The 17,416-nt window shown below is 46.1% G+C and overlaps 1 protein-coding gene across 1 annotated transcript in view; it reads left to right on the forward strand.

Moving 5' to 3' along the window:
- The window catches only part of VAPA (VAMP associated protein A), a 77,106-nt gene that overhangs the window by 25,375 nt on the left and 34,315 nt on the right, over positions 1 to 17,416 (forward strand). Inside the window, exon 6 of the mRNA XM_030187660.1 lies at positions 16,656 to 16,904. Within this exon, the coding sequence (XP_030043520.1) occupies positions 16,656 to 16,904 (249 nt within the window). The remainder of the gene's footprint in view (positions 1 to 16,655; positions 16,905 to 17,416) is intronic.

Genomic DNA, 17,416 nt, shown 5'->3' on the forward strand with positions numbered 1-17,416 from the left:
AGCCAGTTCAACAGTACGTTTATCCTTGCCAGTCTGGTCATCCATAACGCTCATCAGACGACGTAGCACAAGAGTCCGATAATATTGTTTGAAATTGGCTATTATGCCCTGATCCATAGGTTGGATCAGAGACGTAGTGTTTGGTGGCAGGAAGACCACCTTGACGTTAGCCTGACATCATCCCTGTGTGTAGCACAATTATAACAAAGCAACAAAATCTGACCTTTTTGTGCCCGTATTTTAGTGTGTAATTTCTTTAGCCACTGCTTCCAAATTTCCCCAGTCATCCATGAATTTACATTAGCCTCGTATGACACAGGAAGTCGCTTAACTTCCTTGAAGCAACGGTGCTGTTTGCTCTTTCCAATGACGAGGGGTTCCAACTTCTCACTCCCTATTGCATATTGCAGCAAAGGAGGATCGTTAGTCGGTCCTTCAACGTTTTACCTCAAGAAGTTTCGGCATGTTTGAATGCAAGTGTTCCATCAGGAATCGCTCGCCAGTAGAGACCGTTTTCGTCAGCATTGAAAATATCACGAGGTGCAAACTCGTTCAAGATGATAGGAAGAACTGAAACAACCCAATTTTCAGCACCAAAGTCATCAGCGTCTTGTTTTGCACTATGCTGGTTCTTGAATTTTATGTTCCTCTCCTTCCATCTTTCCAACCATCCAACAGTGGCTTTGAATTCAGTTAGTCCAAGACTTTCAGCTAGCCTGGTTAGCTTTCTCCATAAGCAGTGGACCACTGACAGGAAACTGTTTGTTCCTGACTCGAGAAAACCACCGAAGAGCATCTTCTACCTCCTCAGCTTTTCCTGCCCGTTTTCGTTTCCCTTGTGGATTTGTATTGTTTTGCCAGTCTTCCATAAGCTGGTCTTTCTGCTTCAAGACGCGTGAAATTTGACTGGGATTGACACCATATTCTTTAGCAATAGATGCTTGACTTCATTTGTTTTCTAATTTTTTAAGAACTTCTATTCATTTAGCCAGTGTTAGTCTTACAGTTGTGCGACGACTACTCCAGTGTACACTCTAACAACATTCTTTTTCTTATTCTGCCTGTGGCAGTTAAAGGGGCGGTAAATTTGAAATCTCGTTGGTTGGTACGTGCCAATCGGCTTCCATATTCCGTGCGCGCACTTATGCGAAGTCTTTCCTGCAGAGGAGCGGTCTTAAACCATGCATATAAGCGAATCTTGCACTGATCAGTGGTGCGCTAAACTGGTTTGTCCCCATAGAAATTGATGGTGCCAAAAACGGGACCGAAGTATGGCATGCAGTTAAACAGAGCACACGCTTATCTGACGTGCACTGTATGTGTGTGTGTGTTTATATATACATACATAAATAAAACATATTAGGGTACTGGATTTGAGCATAGGCAGTGTATTTTTTTTTTTAATTTTCCCTATTATATAGTAGTTAAAATTTAATGCCAAGAAGTGCAGAGTGTGCAGAAATTCAAAAGAGATGTACCAGATATGAGGGGATAATGGACCTTGAGGTGATAATGTCTGAGGATCTCAAGGTGATGAAATAGCGCGACAAGGCGGTGGGTGCGGTCAGAAGGATTCTAGGCTACATAGGGATATAACCAGCAGAAAAAAAGGAGGTGTTGATGCCCCTGTACAAGTCGTTGATGAGGCCCCCACTTTGTGTATCGTGTTCAGTTTTGGAGGCCATATCTTGCTAAGGATGTAAAAAGACTTGAAGTGGTTCAATGAAAAGTGACAAAAATGCTATGGGGTTTGTGTAGAAAGATTTTTGAAGAGAGACTTGCTGACCCGAACTTGTATACCCTGGAGGAAAAGAGAAACTGGGGTGATATACAGACATTCAAATATTTGAAAGGTATTAATCTGCAAATAAACCTTTTCCAGAGACGGGAAGGCAGTAGAACTGAGGACATGAATTGAGGTTGAAAGGGGGCTGACTCAGGAATAATGTCAGGAAGTATTTTTTCACTGAGAGGGGGGTAGATACCTGGAATGCCCTCCTGCGGGAGGTGGTAGAGATGCAAATAGAATTCAAGAATGCGTGGGATAAACATAAAGGAATCCTGTTTAGAAGGAATGGCTCCAGAGAAGCTTAGTGGAGATTAGGTAGGAACACCGGTAATTGGGAAAGACTTCTGTGGTCTGTACTCTGATATGGCTGGGCAGATTGAACTTCAGAAGTTGGAGAACAAGGCCAGTGCTGGGCAGACTTCTACGGTCTGTGCCCTGATGGTGGCAGAGTAGAGCTTTTCAGGAGCTTCGACGACAACTTCAGAAATTTTAGATCAAGGCTAGTGCCGGGCAGACTTCTATGGTCTATGCCGTGAAAATGGCAAGGACAAATCAAGATCAGGTATACATATGAAGTATCACATACCATACATAATGAGTTTATGTTGTTGGGCAGACTGGATAGGAAAAGTACAGAGAAAGATGATGCAAATGATAAAGGGGATGGGCAACTTCTCTATGAGGAAAGGCTAAAGCGGCTAGCTAGGGCTCTTCAGCTTCAAGAAGAGATGGCTGAGTGAGATATAAGTCTATAAAATACTGAGTGGAGTGGAACGGGTAGATGTGGAATCGCTTGTTTACTCTTTCCAAAAATACTAGGGCTAGAGGACATTCAATGAAGCTATTAAGTAGTAAATTTAATAAAACAAACCTGAAAAAATATTCCATTGCGTCCCACAGATCAATCCAGACACTTGTGGGTTATGTCCCTCAACCAGCAGATGGAGATAGAACTCCGTGGTTTGCTATATGTGGTCATGTGCAGCCCTCCAAACCTCAGTATTCTCTCTATCTAGCAGGTGGAGGGTCATACTAGTGCAGCTCTGTGGTGATCTGGCTCCTTTCCCATTCCCTCGGGTTTTATAGAGCCTGTAGTGGGGTTGAGGGGCTGTTGTCAGCTCTGGGTATATCTGGTGGTGCCAGGTCCCTTCCCTCCTTCCCTGCCAGCCTCCCGGGTTTCCTTCTGGGTGTAGGGTCCAGCTCCATTCTCTCCTGCCTCTTCATAAGGTAAAAAAAAAAGAAACGTTGGGGCCGTGTAGGGATATTCCCTCAGACCAAGATTGGGCACTGGGCCGAAGTCAGTCGGCAGCGCGGGGGGGGGGGGGGGGGGGGGGGGGGGGGGCTGTGTTGGATGGAGCTGCAGGGATGTCAGCTCCGTGTGAGTCTGCTAAGCGCTGTTTTCGGTGTGGAAACCGCAGAGCAGCATCGGGAGTCTCTGAGGCATGCCTGAAGGAGCAAGCAGGCAAAGAGGGAGTTCCCGGCTCGCGGGGTGGGCAGGTCGCTGATCCCTCGGTCCGTCCTGTGGTGGAAGACGGCGGTGTTGGGGCTGACACTGTTTTGGTGCGAACGCCGGTTCACTGTTCAGCGTACGCTCCCGCTGGCGCCATTTATTCATCGCCCCACATGATGAGAGCAGACACGGGCAGTGTGCTGAGCGCCCCACAGACAGACGTGGCTGAGGGGCCTTTGCCCGGTACTTCTTCCGCGGGGGTGGACGAGGCAGCGCTTCCTTTTTCCCTGGAATTTGTGCTTTTGATTCACAGGGCTTTTCAGATGAAGGGCATGGGGGGAATCGCTGCGGCACATTCAGCCTTGGGTTCCTTCTGCTAATCTGCCAAAGAGGCCACGTCTGGAAGCCATGGGGGAGGAATTGTCAGGTCCTTCTGACACCGAGGAGGGTCATTTTTCAGGGGATACCCTGCATGCACCCTCGGAGGACCTGGAGGAGGTAGAGTTGCCATCGGGGGAAGGAGATGACCCCCACGGCGGTAAGGCTGTTCCGTAGGGACGAACTCCCCTCGTTTATTGTGCAGGCTTTGGAAGTGTTAAATATTTCTCCTCCAGATGCAGTTTCTATGGCTAGTACGGCTCACTCCATTATGACAGGGAGCAAGGGTCCTTCTAGAGCTTTTCATGTTCATGAGGCTATGAAGGTGCTGATTGCCGCGCAGTGGGACACGCCTGACGCCAGCCTTAGGGTAACGCGGGCAATGATGAGACTTTATCTGATGCGCCCAGAGGATGTGGCCTCCTTTAAGATGCCAGTTGTGGCCTCCTTGATTACGGTGGTCACAAAAAAGACCATGTTCCCGGTGGAGGGCGGTACTGCCCTTAGGGACCCACAGGACCGAAAACTGGAATCCTCGCTTAAGTCAGTGTTTGAGGTGGCGTCTTTATGCCTTCGGGCCTCCGTGTTGTGGGTCCTATGCTGTAAGGGCTTGCCTTTCTTGGGTTCAGAAGGCTGCTTCGGCAGATGAACTAATTGACTTCCTGCCTGCCGGCCTTGTTGTCAGGGCTGGCATCCCTGGCAGATTTGTTATACAATGTGCTTCGGGCTTCAGCCAAGGAAATGTCTTTAGCTGTTACTGCCCCTCTGCTGAGTCTGGTTGAGGCACTGGGCGGCAGATGTTGCCTCTAAGTTTCGTTTGGCTCGCCTACCTTTTAGAGGGACGCTCCTCTTTGGCGAGGACCTCGCAGCAATCGTGAAAGAGCTTGGAGACTCTAAGGGTCAACGGCTGTCAGAGGATAAGATGGCGAGTTTTCGCTCGGTTCGCCCTGGATGTAGTACCTTGGGCCAGGGGACATATGCGTCCTCTGCAGTGGTCACTTCAGTTGGTGGTCACCCGTGGCCGAGGATTATACGATACGAATTGCTTGGACTCCGCGGGCACGCTTTGCCATACGGTGGTGGCTGTTAGCTCAGAATCTGCAGAGGGATATGCCCCTCGCAACTCTGGATTGGGTGGTCGTGACCATGGATGCCAGCCTGTCGGGCTGGGGAGCACATTGTCTCGGCAGGACGGCAAAGGGGATCTGGACTCAGACGGAGGCAGCGTGGCCGATCAGTCTCTTGGAATTGTGTGCGATTCGTCTGCAGGAGCAGGCGGTTCGAGTCCTGTCGGACAACGCAACAGCAGTAGCTTATGTCAACAGGCAGGGGGGTACCAAGAGTGCCCAGCTCACCAAGGAAGCCGCGCTTCTCTGGGGATGGGCAGAGCGTCATCTGTTCCTCCTATCGGCGGCACACATTGCAGGGGTTCTAAATGTTCAGACAGACTTCCTTAGCCGGAATCAGCTAGATCCAGGGGAGTAGGAGCTTTCTCAACAAGCGTTCTGCCAGATTACGGAGTGCTGGGGGGTCCCAGCGTTCGATCTGATGGCCCGATACCCCAATGCCAAAGTCTCCCGCTTCTTCAGCAGGGGCAGAGAGTTCGGGGCCGAGGGCGTAGACGCGCTCTTTCAGCCATGGCCGGAGGTCCTTCTGTATGTGTTTCCGCTGTGGCCCATGATAGGCTCAGCATTCGGGGCCGGTGATTCTGGTGGCTCCGGATTGGCCCAGGTGGCCCTGGTATGCGGACCTGATCCGTCTGCTGATCGACAAACCGTTACGCCTGGTGGTACGCCCCGATCTTCTGTGCCAGGGTCCGGTATGCATGGAGAATCCCACTCGCTTTGGGCTTACGGCATGGCTCTTGAGAGGTCGTGCCTTAGACGGAAGGGCTATTCTGAGGAAGTCATAATTACAATGCTGCAAGCCTGGAGCACTCTACGTCGTCATCTTATGCGAGAGTCTGGCGCACCTTTGTCTCATGGTGTGCTTCCGCAGGGATTGAGGTGGAGTCGGCTTCAGTTCATTAAATTCTAGCTTTTTTGCAGGACGGGCTGGATAAGGCCCTGTCCTTGAGCTCCTTGAGAGTGCAAGTGGCAGCTTTGGTGTGCTTTAGGGGCCGTTTGCATGGTTGCTCGTTGGCTTCGCATCCAGATGTAGTACGTTTTCTTCGGGGCGTTAGACACGTCCGCCCTCCAAGGATTCCGGTGCTACTGGGGTACTTAATCTGGTGCTGCGTGCGATGTAGCGTCCTCCGTTCGAGCCTCTGGCTAAGGCATCATTGAAAGATCTTATGTTTAAGGCTGTTTTTCTGGTGGCCATGGCCTCGGCGAGGCGGGTGTTGGAGCTTCAAACTTTGTCTTGCAGGGACCCCTTTCTCCGATTCACGGAGGCAGGGGTATGCGTCAGAACAGTTCCGTCCTTTCTGCCCAAGGTAGTGTCTCACTTTCATTTGAACCAGTTGATGATGTTGCCAGCCTTTCGAGAGGCAGATTACCTAGACAGTTTCTGGGCTCTACGCTATTTGGATGTGAGGCATGTGCTCATACGATATTTAGAGGCCACGAACTCCTTCCGTCGTTCGGACCACTTGTTCGTGCTGTTTGCAGGATGTAATAAAGGAAACATGGCGTTGAAGGCCACGGTGGCTTGTTGGTTACTGTAGGCGATTGCTTCAGCCTATGTAGCTCAGGGCAAAGTACCTCCTATTCGAGTACAGGCTCATTCTACAAGGGCCCAGGCTACATCTTTAGTGGAGTGTCGTTTGGTGCCATTGGAAGAGATTTGCAAAGCGGCAGCCTGGTTTTCGGTGCATACGTTTGCGAAGCATTATCGATTGGATGTAGCTGCGTGGCAGGATGCGGCATTTGGGGCATCTGTGTTGGCCTCTGGGGCCGACGTGTCCCCCCCTACTTGAGGACTGCTTTGGTACATCCCTCAAGTCTCTGGATTGATCTGTGAGACGCAATGGAAGGTAAAATTAGTTCTTACCTGATCATTTTCTTTCCAGTAGTCCCAACAGATCAATCCAGAGGCCCTCCCTGGTACTTGTATTCTGCCAAGTAACGAACAGTTACTTGGCAGAATAGATGCCACCGAAAAAGAGCCTGGAAAAATTCCGTTACGCGGCGGACCAGGTGGGAAAAACAAAATGGGACGGAACGGGAGGCAGCCAGGGAGGGGAAAAGATGCACACGATCCCCTCGGACACAAAGGAAGATCTCCCCAGAGAAACGGGTGAGAACACTGAGGAAATCACCAAGGCAGAAGTAGTAGGCTGGTTCAAAGAACTGAAGACAGACCTGGAAGGGGTCCGAAAAGATATCCAAAACTCACTCCGCGAGATTCGGACGGAGCTGCGAGATCTGGGGACGCGAGTGGATGAAGTAGAGGAGAAGATGGAGCGAGTGCAGGCTGAAACCCAGAGCAAAAAGGTGGAGACCCATGCAGTTACGGCGGAAATCCAGCAACTAAAAGACCAAGTGGAGGACTTGGAAAATAGATCCCGCCGCAACAATTTAAGGTTTAAAGGAATCCCTGAACTAGACATTTTCAGCAATTGCGAGGCAGTGATCAAGGAATTGTGCCAATACATTCTTAATGCGGAAGGCGAAGGAGGACAACGAGATATTAACTTGCAACGAGTGCATAGAAGTGCGGGCCCTCAGAGACAAGCAGCTCCGAGAGATATCATAGCATGCTTCTTGGATTACCCTATCAAAGAGCTGATACTGGCAAAGACCAGACAAAAGAAGATTATCCAATGGAAAAACTATGATAGGGATATACCAAGACTTGGCGGGAGCCACGATACAAAAACGGAGGGCTATGGGAGAAGTGACGGGCTACATGAGAAATAAAGGGATTAGATATAGATGGTTATTCCCTTTCGCAGTATGGATTACAGTGGCGGGAAAATCCCGAAAGGTGACGACACCAACTGAGGCGTGGGAGGCACTCAGAGCGTTGGGGTGTGAAGATCTCCCAGTTTGGGAGCAACAGCCGCCAGAGGAGAGAGAGCCACGAGCAGACTCAGCAAGGCAGATGGTGACCTCAAGAGGGACGAGAAAAGACAAAGGCGCCTCATGAAGAATTAAGAGGAACGGACTGGAGATAAGTTGGACAATAAGACAAGCATACAGTTAAACGTGGTTGGATGGTAAACTGGTGTAATGGGGGTCTGTTTGGGAGGGAGAGGGGAGGTGGGACAGTTTTTTGAATAGATTAAGGGGCGGTTAAAGGGAGGGGACATCAGGGGAAAAAGAGTTTTGGGGAGGGGGGCCTGGGGGGGCAAGAGCGGAGTATCCTTTCTGATCAATGGACCAAGCAGAGTCCGGAGAGAGGGAGGGCCAAGGGGGGAGAGGGGGAAGGGTATAGAAGGGGTAGGGGGGCAGGGAGGGGGAAGAGAAACACAAAGAGGGGAGAAGAGGGAGGGGGGGGAGGGCATGAGAATCGGTTCCTGGAATGTTAATGGGCTCAATAATCCTGGAAAAAGAACATGGGTAATGAAAGAACTAAAAAGGTTGAGGTGGGAGGTGGTTTTTCTACAAGAGACACACTTAAGGCCCAGGGATGGACACTTGCTACGTGAAAAAATATATAAGGAGATGACGACACATCAAAGCACGGGGGAGGGGGGGGGAAGAGGAGGAGGAGTGGCCATACTGATTAGGCAGACATATGGGTTGATCATTCAAAAAGAATTCAAGGATACATCAGGAAGATGTGTAGCAATCAGGGGATTGTGGCAGGATAAGTAAGTAACCTTGATCAACATCTATGCACCTAATACGGGACAAGGGGGATTTTTTCGGACTTTGTGGGAGGAAATACAAGGATTTATAGGGGGACAAGTGATCGTGGGAGGAGACCTTAATATTGCACCAGATGCATGCCTAGACCACTCGGGAGGAGGGGGATACCAATCAAGTGTGGGAAGAAAGGCACTTCACAAATTTCTGAGACAGATGGAATTGGTGGATGGGTGGCGGATGATACATGGTATGCAACGGAGATATACGTTTTACTCCAATGCTGCAAAATCATACAAGGATAGATGGGCTGTGAGTGCATCGCAACTGTGTGCAGATGATAGAAGAGGCTGCAATAGAACCTATCCAAATTTCTGATCATGCCCCGGTGTGGATCAAATTAAAGGGGTGGGGACAGGGAAAACGAAATACGACCTGGAAGCTTAATGAATCTCTACTAGGGGAGGAACGGGTGAGGGAAGAGGTACAGGCCACTATGCAGGAGTACTGGAGAGTTAATGATACCGGCGAGGTGGGGGATGGGACCCTGTGGGATGCAATGAAGGCAGTAGTGAGGGGAGTATTGATTAAATGGGGAGCCAGAAAGAAAAGAGAGAAAGGCCAGGTGATGATGGCTTTGTGGTTGAAATTGCAAAAGCTGGAGAAGACCCAGCAGAGAAATCCATCACCACAGGTATGGGTGGAACTTAAAAAGACTAAGGGAGAGGTGGAGCAGGTGCAGATGGTGGAGGTCGAATATATGAGAACACGCCTCCGGCAGCAGTACTTTGAATTTGCGAATAAATCAAGTTCCATGCTGGCTTGATGCTTGAGAGCCAGAAGGGGGAACACTATGATATAAAAAATACGGGATGAGAAGGGAGGATGGCTATATACCGATAAGGAAATAGAAAAGGGATTCTTAAAGTATTATAAAGAACTATATACAGCACCAGAAGGGGAACGGGGAGAATTTAGCTCGATATTTGGACCAGATCCCCCTGCCCAAATTGAGCGAGGAAGAGAGTAGGAGGATGGGGGAACCGATAAGACTGGGGGAAATACAAGGGGTTATCAAAAATCTCCCAAATGGCAAGGCCCCGGGGATGGATGGGTTCATGGCCTGGTTCTACAAATGTTTTGAGAGTGAGGTTAGCCCTAGGTTGCTGAGGGTGGGAAATGGAGTATTAGAAGGAGGAGAGCTCCCGAGATCTATGATGGAAGCAGGAGTGACGTTTCTTCCAAAACCGGGAAAAGATTCGACTAGATGTGAGTCATATAGACCCATCTCACTGCTAAATGTAGATGCTAAAATCCTTGCCAAAGTATTAGCTAATAGACTGGGGAGAGTACTGCCAAAACTCACTCATACAGACCAAGCAGGATTTATACCAGGGAGATAAGTGGGAGATATTAGAAGAACATTACACTTGATATGGGAGGCTCATAGAACAGACGCGGGAATGGCGTTACTGTCGATGGATGCGGAAAAGGCGTTCGACAGGATACAGTGGGAGTTCCTGTGGGAGGTGATGGATAGAATGAGCCTAGGAGGGAACTTCAGACACTGGGTGGAAGCTCTATATGAGAATCCGAGAGCATGCTTGAATATTAATGGGAATTATACTACCTTCTTCCCGATCCGCAGAGGGACTAGGCAGGGTTGCCCGATGTCCCCACTGTTGTTTGCCCTATATGTAGAGCCATTGACAGAGAAGATACGGCAACACGCAGGGGTGAAGGGGTTGTGGGTAGGAGGGCAAGAACACTGCATTGCATTGTTTGCGAATGATATGTTACTATATGTGACAGAACCGAGAGGCATACCGTTGGTTATCCAAGGGATCTTTGAGGAGTATGGCAGATATTCAGGGCTAAAGATAAATAGGGAAAAAAAGTGAGATAATGGGAATAGCACTACAGGAGGAGGTAGTGTCAGAGGTGAGAGAGAGGTATGAGTTCAAATGGACGCCGCAGAAAATTTGATATTTAGGGATACAGATACCAGGGAATTTGGACAGAGTATTTCAACTCAATTATGGAAAATTGCAGGTACAAATTAGGAATGACATGCTGAGATGGAAAAGTAAGTGGTTGCCCTGGTGTGGGAGAATGGCAGTGGTCCAAATGAACGTGTTACCGCGTATATTATTATTGTTTCAAGCGTTACAAATCGCGGTCCCGAAACTGTTTATACAGAAACTGCAAAGGTCTATAATGACCTTTATATGGGCAAATAAGAAACCACGATTGACACAAAAAATATTGTGGGGAGAGGAGGGAGGGCAGTCCCAAATTTGGAGTGGTACTATTGGGGAGCGCAATTGAGGTTGATCTTAGATTGGGAACGGGGAACAGAGAAACCGGCAATCCAGGTAGAGCAGTCGTATTGGCCACAAAGGAGATTGAGATCATTGTTGTGGACGACAGAGGTAATAGGAAAAGGACAACTGGGGAGGCAAAACCCGTACCTTCGACATCTATTAGAAATATGGGGAAATTCAAGGAAACATTGGGGACGGAAAGAGGGGGTCTCATCTATGGCCGCCATAAGATGGGAACCAAAGTTCAGGGCGGGTAGGGAAAACGCCACATTTACAAGATGGGAGCAAAAGGGAGTGGAGAAATTTGGGGATGTGTTACATGGGGGTGGTATGAGAAGTTTTGAGGAGATGTGTCACAGACATGGGATTCCGGGAGGAGAAGGATATGCATTTATTCAAATAAAACATTTTATACAGAAGGAGGGGCTGAGAAGGGGATACCCAAGGGAAGAGGAAAGTTTGGAGAACTTGTGGATAATATTGGGGAAAGTCCCAAGACCATATCGGTGATATACCGGTTCATTCAAGGGACTGAGGACACAAAACACTCATTTCAGGAGGCTTGGGAAAGGGATTTAAACTGTCAGTTTACTGAAAAGGAATGGGAAGCAATTTGTGGAGAGGTACAAAAAGCTTCAGTGTGTGTGCTAATACAGGAAAACGCATATAAGGTACTAACACGATGGTACTACACCCCAGAGAGGGTAAAAAAAAGATGTACCCAGGAGCATCAGATATGTGCTGGAGATGTAAAAAACAGAGGCACATTTTTGCATATATGGTGGACATGCCCCAGAGTGGTAGTATTTTGGCAGGAAGTGATGAAAGCAATGGTCTGAACCATAGGGACCTCAATGGTGTGTGGTCCAAGGGAGTGCCTACTGGGAATGTATAATGGAAGAGAGTAAATTGATGCGGTGGGGGTTAGCGGCCACTAAGTGTCTTATAGCGCGCTGCTGGAAATCAATGGATCCCCCAACAGTAGAGGATTGAAAGATTAAAGTGAAATTATTGTAGCACATGGAGCGCTTAACGATATACAGGAGAGAGGGAGAGCTCAGGCGTAAAAGGGTTTGGGCAAGACTTCAACAAATGATGGAGGGACTATAGAAGGATGGCAGGAATGGAGTAAGGAGGGGGAATGGGGGGTAGGGGGGAACAGCATACAAGGATCAAGGGGGGGAGGGGAGTGGGTGGGGGGATGGGAAGGAGACCAAAGGGGGTAGGGTGGAACTCATCATCTAAGGAGAAAACTGAAATTGGAGAGAGCAAAAGGAAGAATAGGGTTGGTTGGGAAGGGGTGGAAGACTTGAGTGAAAGTTCACAAGTTATGTTGTTGATGGTAACATAAGTTAGGTAGAGGAGCTCCCAGAGAGGGATAATGTATAGAAAGCTAAACACAAGAAGGATGTGCACCATATGGATTGACTGTTCTGGGGATAAAATAGAACTAATGGTATACCCCAATAAAATAGGCTACAAAATAGTATAGACTATGGAAAGAGGGAAGGATATAGCATACATAGAGTGACATGAACAAGAAGGGTCAATGGTGGTATTATAAATTAGCGAGAACATCAGAATGTAGAGAGAATGTAAAGGAAAAGAATCATACAGTGGTGTATATGGAATGATTTGATTGTTGCAAATGTTGTACACATATTTTAAAACATTCAATAAAAGAAATTTAAAGTAAAAAAAAAATTATGCCCATAACTAGGATGGGGCTGTGAGAGATGTGCTCTAGAGGGATTCTGTCCAAAAAACAGAAGAAACTGGTCCTCGCAAAAAATTAACAACACAAAACAGCGAAGATGACCCAAAAAAAGGGAGGGAAAACATAAACAAAAAAAAATCCAAGTATAAAATAAAAAATAATGAAATGATAAAAATAAAAAGTAAAAAAATAAATTAAAATAAAAAAGAGTAAAAAAAAAAAAAAGTAGAAAAAACTCAAGACACACAAAAAGATAAAACTCAAATTTTTATTGAAAGGTGATATGACTCGACACAGCTGTGTTGCGGCCCAGTCGGCCTGCGTCAGGAGTCTTTACATCATGCTGTGTGAGTGAGCCTGTTCTGCTTGCTTCCAGTGTAACTAGCAGCAGCAGACTTGGGGGTAGGATCCACCCAAAGGAAGGCACTGAGGGCAGAAGCACTGGGAAACTGCTTTGGTCACAGGAAGGGAAGAGTCGAGCTAGGGAAAGTTCCTGTGCTGTAGAAGTGAAGAATTCTGTATGTGGTTGGAGTGATGGAAGAGAAATGAAACTGTCTCCCCCCCCCCCCCCCCCCCCCCCATTGCCCCAGTACTTCTATGGGAGAAGTAGTTCAATCAGCCAAAGCATACATACTGATTCACTGTAAGACAATGATTTAATAAATTGCACCTTTTAAATTGCTCTTCCCTCTCGTATCCTCTTGTGATCAGACACATGGAAAGCCAGCATAGATATATACATACAGACACATGTACAAAACACAAGCAAATGATATAGACAGGTATGTGAGTACAGACGCATGTGTGTGCACACATGCAGAGGGATTGCAAAGAATTTCATGAGCCACATTCTCTGTGCTTCCCATCTTGAATATTTTTATAATTCTAAGTGTAAAGTGTTGTACAGATAGATGAAGCAAGCACCTGTGTTTAATGAATTTGAATTGTATTTTTAGACAGTAGAATGTGAAAAATGAAGGATGTGAAGACATTTGAAAATAAGTACATAAGTACATAAGTAATGCCACACTGGGAAAAGACCAAGAGTCCATCGAGCCCAGCATCCTGTCCAGGACAGCGGCCAATCCAGGCCAAGGGCACCTGGCGAGCTTCCCAAACGTATAAACATTCTATACATGTTATTCCTGGAATTTTGGATTTTTCCCAAGTCCGTTTAGTAGTGGTTTATGGACTTGCTCTTTAGGAAACCGTCTAACCCCTTTTTAAACTCTGCTAAGCTAACCGCCTTCACCACGTTCTCCGGCAACGAATTCCAGAGTTTAATTATGCATTGGGTGAAGAAAAATTTTCTCCGATTTGTTTTAAATTTACTACACTGTAGTTTCATCTCATGCCTCCTAGTCCTAGTATTTTTGGAAAGTGTGAACAGATGCTTCACATCCACCTGTTCCACTCCACTCATTATTTTATATACCTCTATTATGTCTCCCCTCAGCTGTCTCTTCTCCAAGCTGAAAAGCCCTAGCCTTCTTAGTCTTTCTTCATAGGGAAGTCGTCCCATCCCTACTATCATTTTAGTCACCCTTCGCTGCACCTTTTCCAATTCAACTATATCTTTCTTGAGTTGCGGCGACCAGAATTGAACACAATACTCAAGGTGCGGTCGCACCATGGAGCGATACAACGGCATTATAACATCCTCACACCTGTTTTCCATACCTTTCCTAATAATACCCAACATTCTATTCACTTTCCTAGCCGCAGCAGCACACTGAGCAGAAGGTTTCAGTGTATTATCGACGACAACACCCAGATCGCTTTCTTGGTCCATAACTTCTATCGTGGAACCTTGCATGACGTAGCTATAATTCATAGTAACATAGTAACATAGTAGATGACGGCAGAAAAAGACCTGCACGGTCCACCCAGTCTGCCCAACAAGATAAACTCATATGTGCCATTTTTTGTGTATACCTTACCTTGATTTGTACTTGTCTTTTTCAGGGCACAGACCATATAATCTGCCCAGCACTATCCCCGCCTCCCAACCACCAGCCCCGCCTCCCACCACCGGCTCTGGCACAGACCGTATAAGTCTGCCCAGCACTATCCCCACCTCCCAACCACCAGCCCTGCCTCCCACCACCGGCTAAGCTTCTGGGGATCCCTTCCTTCTGAGCAGGATTCCTTTGTTTATCCCACGCATGTTTGAATTCCGTTACCATTTTCCTCTCCACCACCTCCTGCGGGAGGGCATTCCAAGCATCCAGCACTCTCTCTGTGAAAAAAATACTTCCTGACATTTTTCTTGAGTCTGCCCCCCTTCAATCTCATTTCATGTCCTCTCGTTCTACCGCCTTCCCATCTCCGGAAAAGGTTCGTTTGCAGATTCATACCTTTCAAATATTTGAACGTCTGTATCATATCACCCCTGTTTCTCCTTTCCTCCAGGGTATACATGTTCAGGTCAACAAGTCTCTCCTCATAAGTCTTGTAACGCAAATCCCATATAATTCTCGTAGCTTTTTTTTTGCACCGCTTCCATTTTTTTAACATTCTTTACAAGATATGGCCTCCAAAACTGAACACAATACTCCAGGTGGGGCCTCACCAAAGTCTTATACAGGGGTATTAAAACCTCTTCTGCTGGTCACACCTCTCTCTATACAGCCTAGCAATCTTCTAGCTACGGCCACCGCCTTGTCACACTGTTTCGTCGCCTTCAGGTCCTCAGATACTATCACCTCAAGATCCCTCTCCCGGTCCGTACCTATCAGAGTCTCCCCGCCTAACACATACGTCTCCCGTGGATTTCTACTCCCTAAGTGCATCATTTTGCATTTCTTCGCATTGAATTTTAATTGCCAAATGTTAGACCATTCTTCTAGCTTCCGCAGATCTTTTTTCATGCTTTCCACTCCCTCTGGAGTGTCCACTCTGTTGCAAATCTTGGTGTCATCCGCAAAAAGGCAAACTTTATCTTCTAACCCTTCGGCAATATCACTCACAAATATATTGAATAGAATTGGCCCCAGCACCGATCCCTGAGGCACTCCACTACTCACCTTTCTCTCTGAGCAAACTCCATTTACCACCACCCTCTGGCGTCTGCCCGTCAACCAGTTCCTAATCCAGTTCACCACTTTGGGTCCTATCTTCAGCCCGTCTAGTTTATTCAAGAGCCTCCTGTGGGGAACCATGTCAAAAGCTTTACTGAAATCTAAGTAGATTACGTCCATAGCACGTCCTTGATTTAATTCTCTGGTCACCCAGTCAAAGAATTCAATGAGATTCGTTTGGCAAGATTTCCCTTTGGTAAAACCATGTTCTCGTGGATCTTGCAACTTATTTGCTTCCAAGAAATTCTTTTTTTCCCACATGCATCACCTTGCACTTGCTCACATTAAACGTCATCTGCCATTTAGCCGCCCAGTCTCGTAAGGTCCTTCTGTAATTTTTCACAATCCTGTCGCGAGCTTTGTGTCATCAGCAAATTTAATTACCTTGCTAGTATATCTATATTTGTATATCTATATCTCTCTATCGTTATCTCTAGTGAGATCAATCTGAATAAGTTAAAGCTGGGAACTTAATTGCATTCAGACATTCAAGTTTCATTATTGGTGTGGAGTTTATTTTCTTTTTTTTAATAGTTAACTAAATATTGAGCTTTTTTTTAAGATTTGTGAATTCCGTGCAGATGTTTTCACAGAATGAATAGCTGCTAAAATAAACGTGATGCAATTCCTGCTAGTACTGAGCACCATCTGTTTTATGATAGCTTGAATTGCACTAGAGAAATTACTAACTTATCTTTTATTGGCCACACATATTTTAAAATGAAAATGTTAATGTACGTATAAATGCACACCTATACAAATGTATGCACAATAGCAATATTTTCAGTTTATATTACTTCTTGTATCTTCAGCAAACATTTTTCAAATGAAGCGATCTGTCAATTTGTAAGTAACTGATCTGGCCTAGTTAAAGGAGATATGATATAACCTGAACTGGCAGGGACTGTAAGATTGAAAAAATAGACTGTTTTCATTTATAGCTTTCAATTTACTATGAATTAAATTTGTGTAAACTTAAGTAATTTGTTTTTTGACCATAAGCAATAAATTGTGCTGATTTGTCATAGCAAGTAAAACAGATTTTATTCCTTTGTGGTATGTGAAATCAATTCCATTGTCATAATACCTTGTGATTCAAAGCTGTAACACCAATTGCATCTGTTCATGTTACTGCCTGTACATAACATTTATGTTTTTCTAAGTAGCAGTGCGAGGTTGCAGAACCTAATCCTTTAGCCGCTGGTTTAGTCACTCCCTTAAATCTTGCAAGGACAAATCAGCTGAGTGTTTTTCCCGGCCCTGAGGGTATGGCTCATCTGCCACCCCAGGCTTTACCTACAACAGGAGCCAAGTATTTCACTCCAGTCACCAGCAACTTCCTTTCGACACCTACCAGTTATAGCAAGAAGGACTCCCAGGGACCCATCAGTGAGGTCAAACATCAGAAGAAGCAGGTTTGTTGGAGGGAGCTAAAAGTTATAGGACTGTAGTATTTAGTATATGTGCTTCATAAAATCTCTTTTAGAATTGGTATATTTATAGTATTAGTTAAATGAAGGTAGTTATAGTTTCACATAGGTATAAATCAAGCTTCATTAGTAAGAATCAATTTTTCTCCCTTTTTTTTTTAATGTTTTTCTTATTCTCCTAATTGATGATGCTGTTTAGTTTTTTGAGCCCACACTTTCAAATTCTGTTATAGATTACATTAGAGCTTTTCTTCAGTGCTCTACTCAACTTAAGATATGCTGTGGCGCATTGTTTTCCTTTGTGGCTTGGAAATATATTTTTATTTTTTTTTCTCTTACTTTATATAGAGGTATATAAAATATTGAGTGGAGCGGAACAGGTGGATGTGAAGCGTCTGTTCTCGCTTTCCAAAAATACTATACGATGAAACTACAGTGTAGTAAATTTAAAACAAATCAGAGAAAATCTTTCTTCACCCAATGCGTAATTAAACTCT

The sequence above is a fragment of the Microcaecilia unicolor genome, chromosome 1 (assembly GCF_901765095.1).
Source record: "Microcaecilia unicolor chromosome 1, aMicUni1.1, whole genome shotgun sequence".
In the NCBI taxonomy this organism is placed as follows: Eukaryota; Metazoa; Chordata; class Amphibia; order Gymnophiona; family Siphonopidae; genus Microcaecilia; species Microcaecilia unicolor.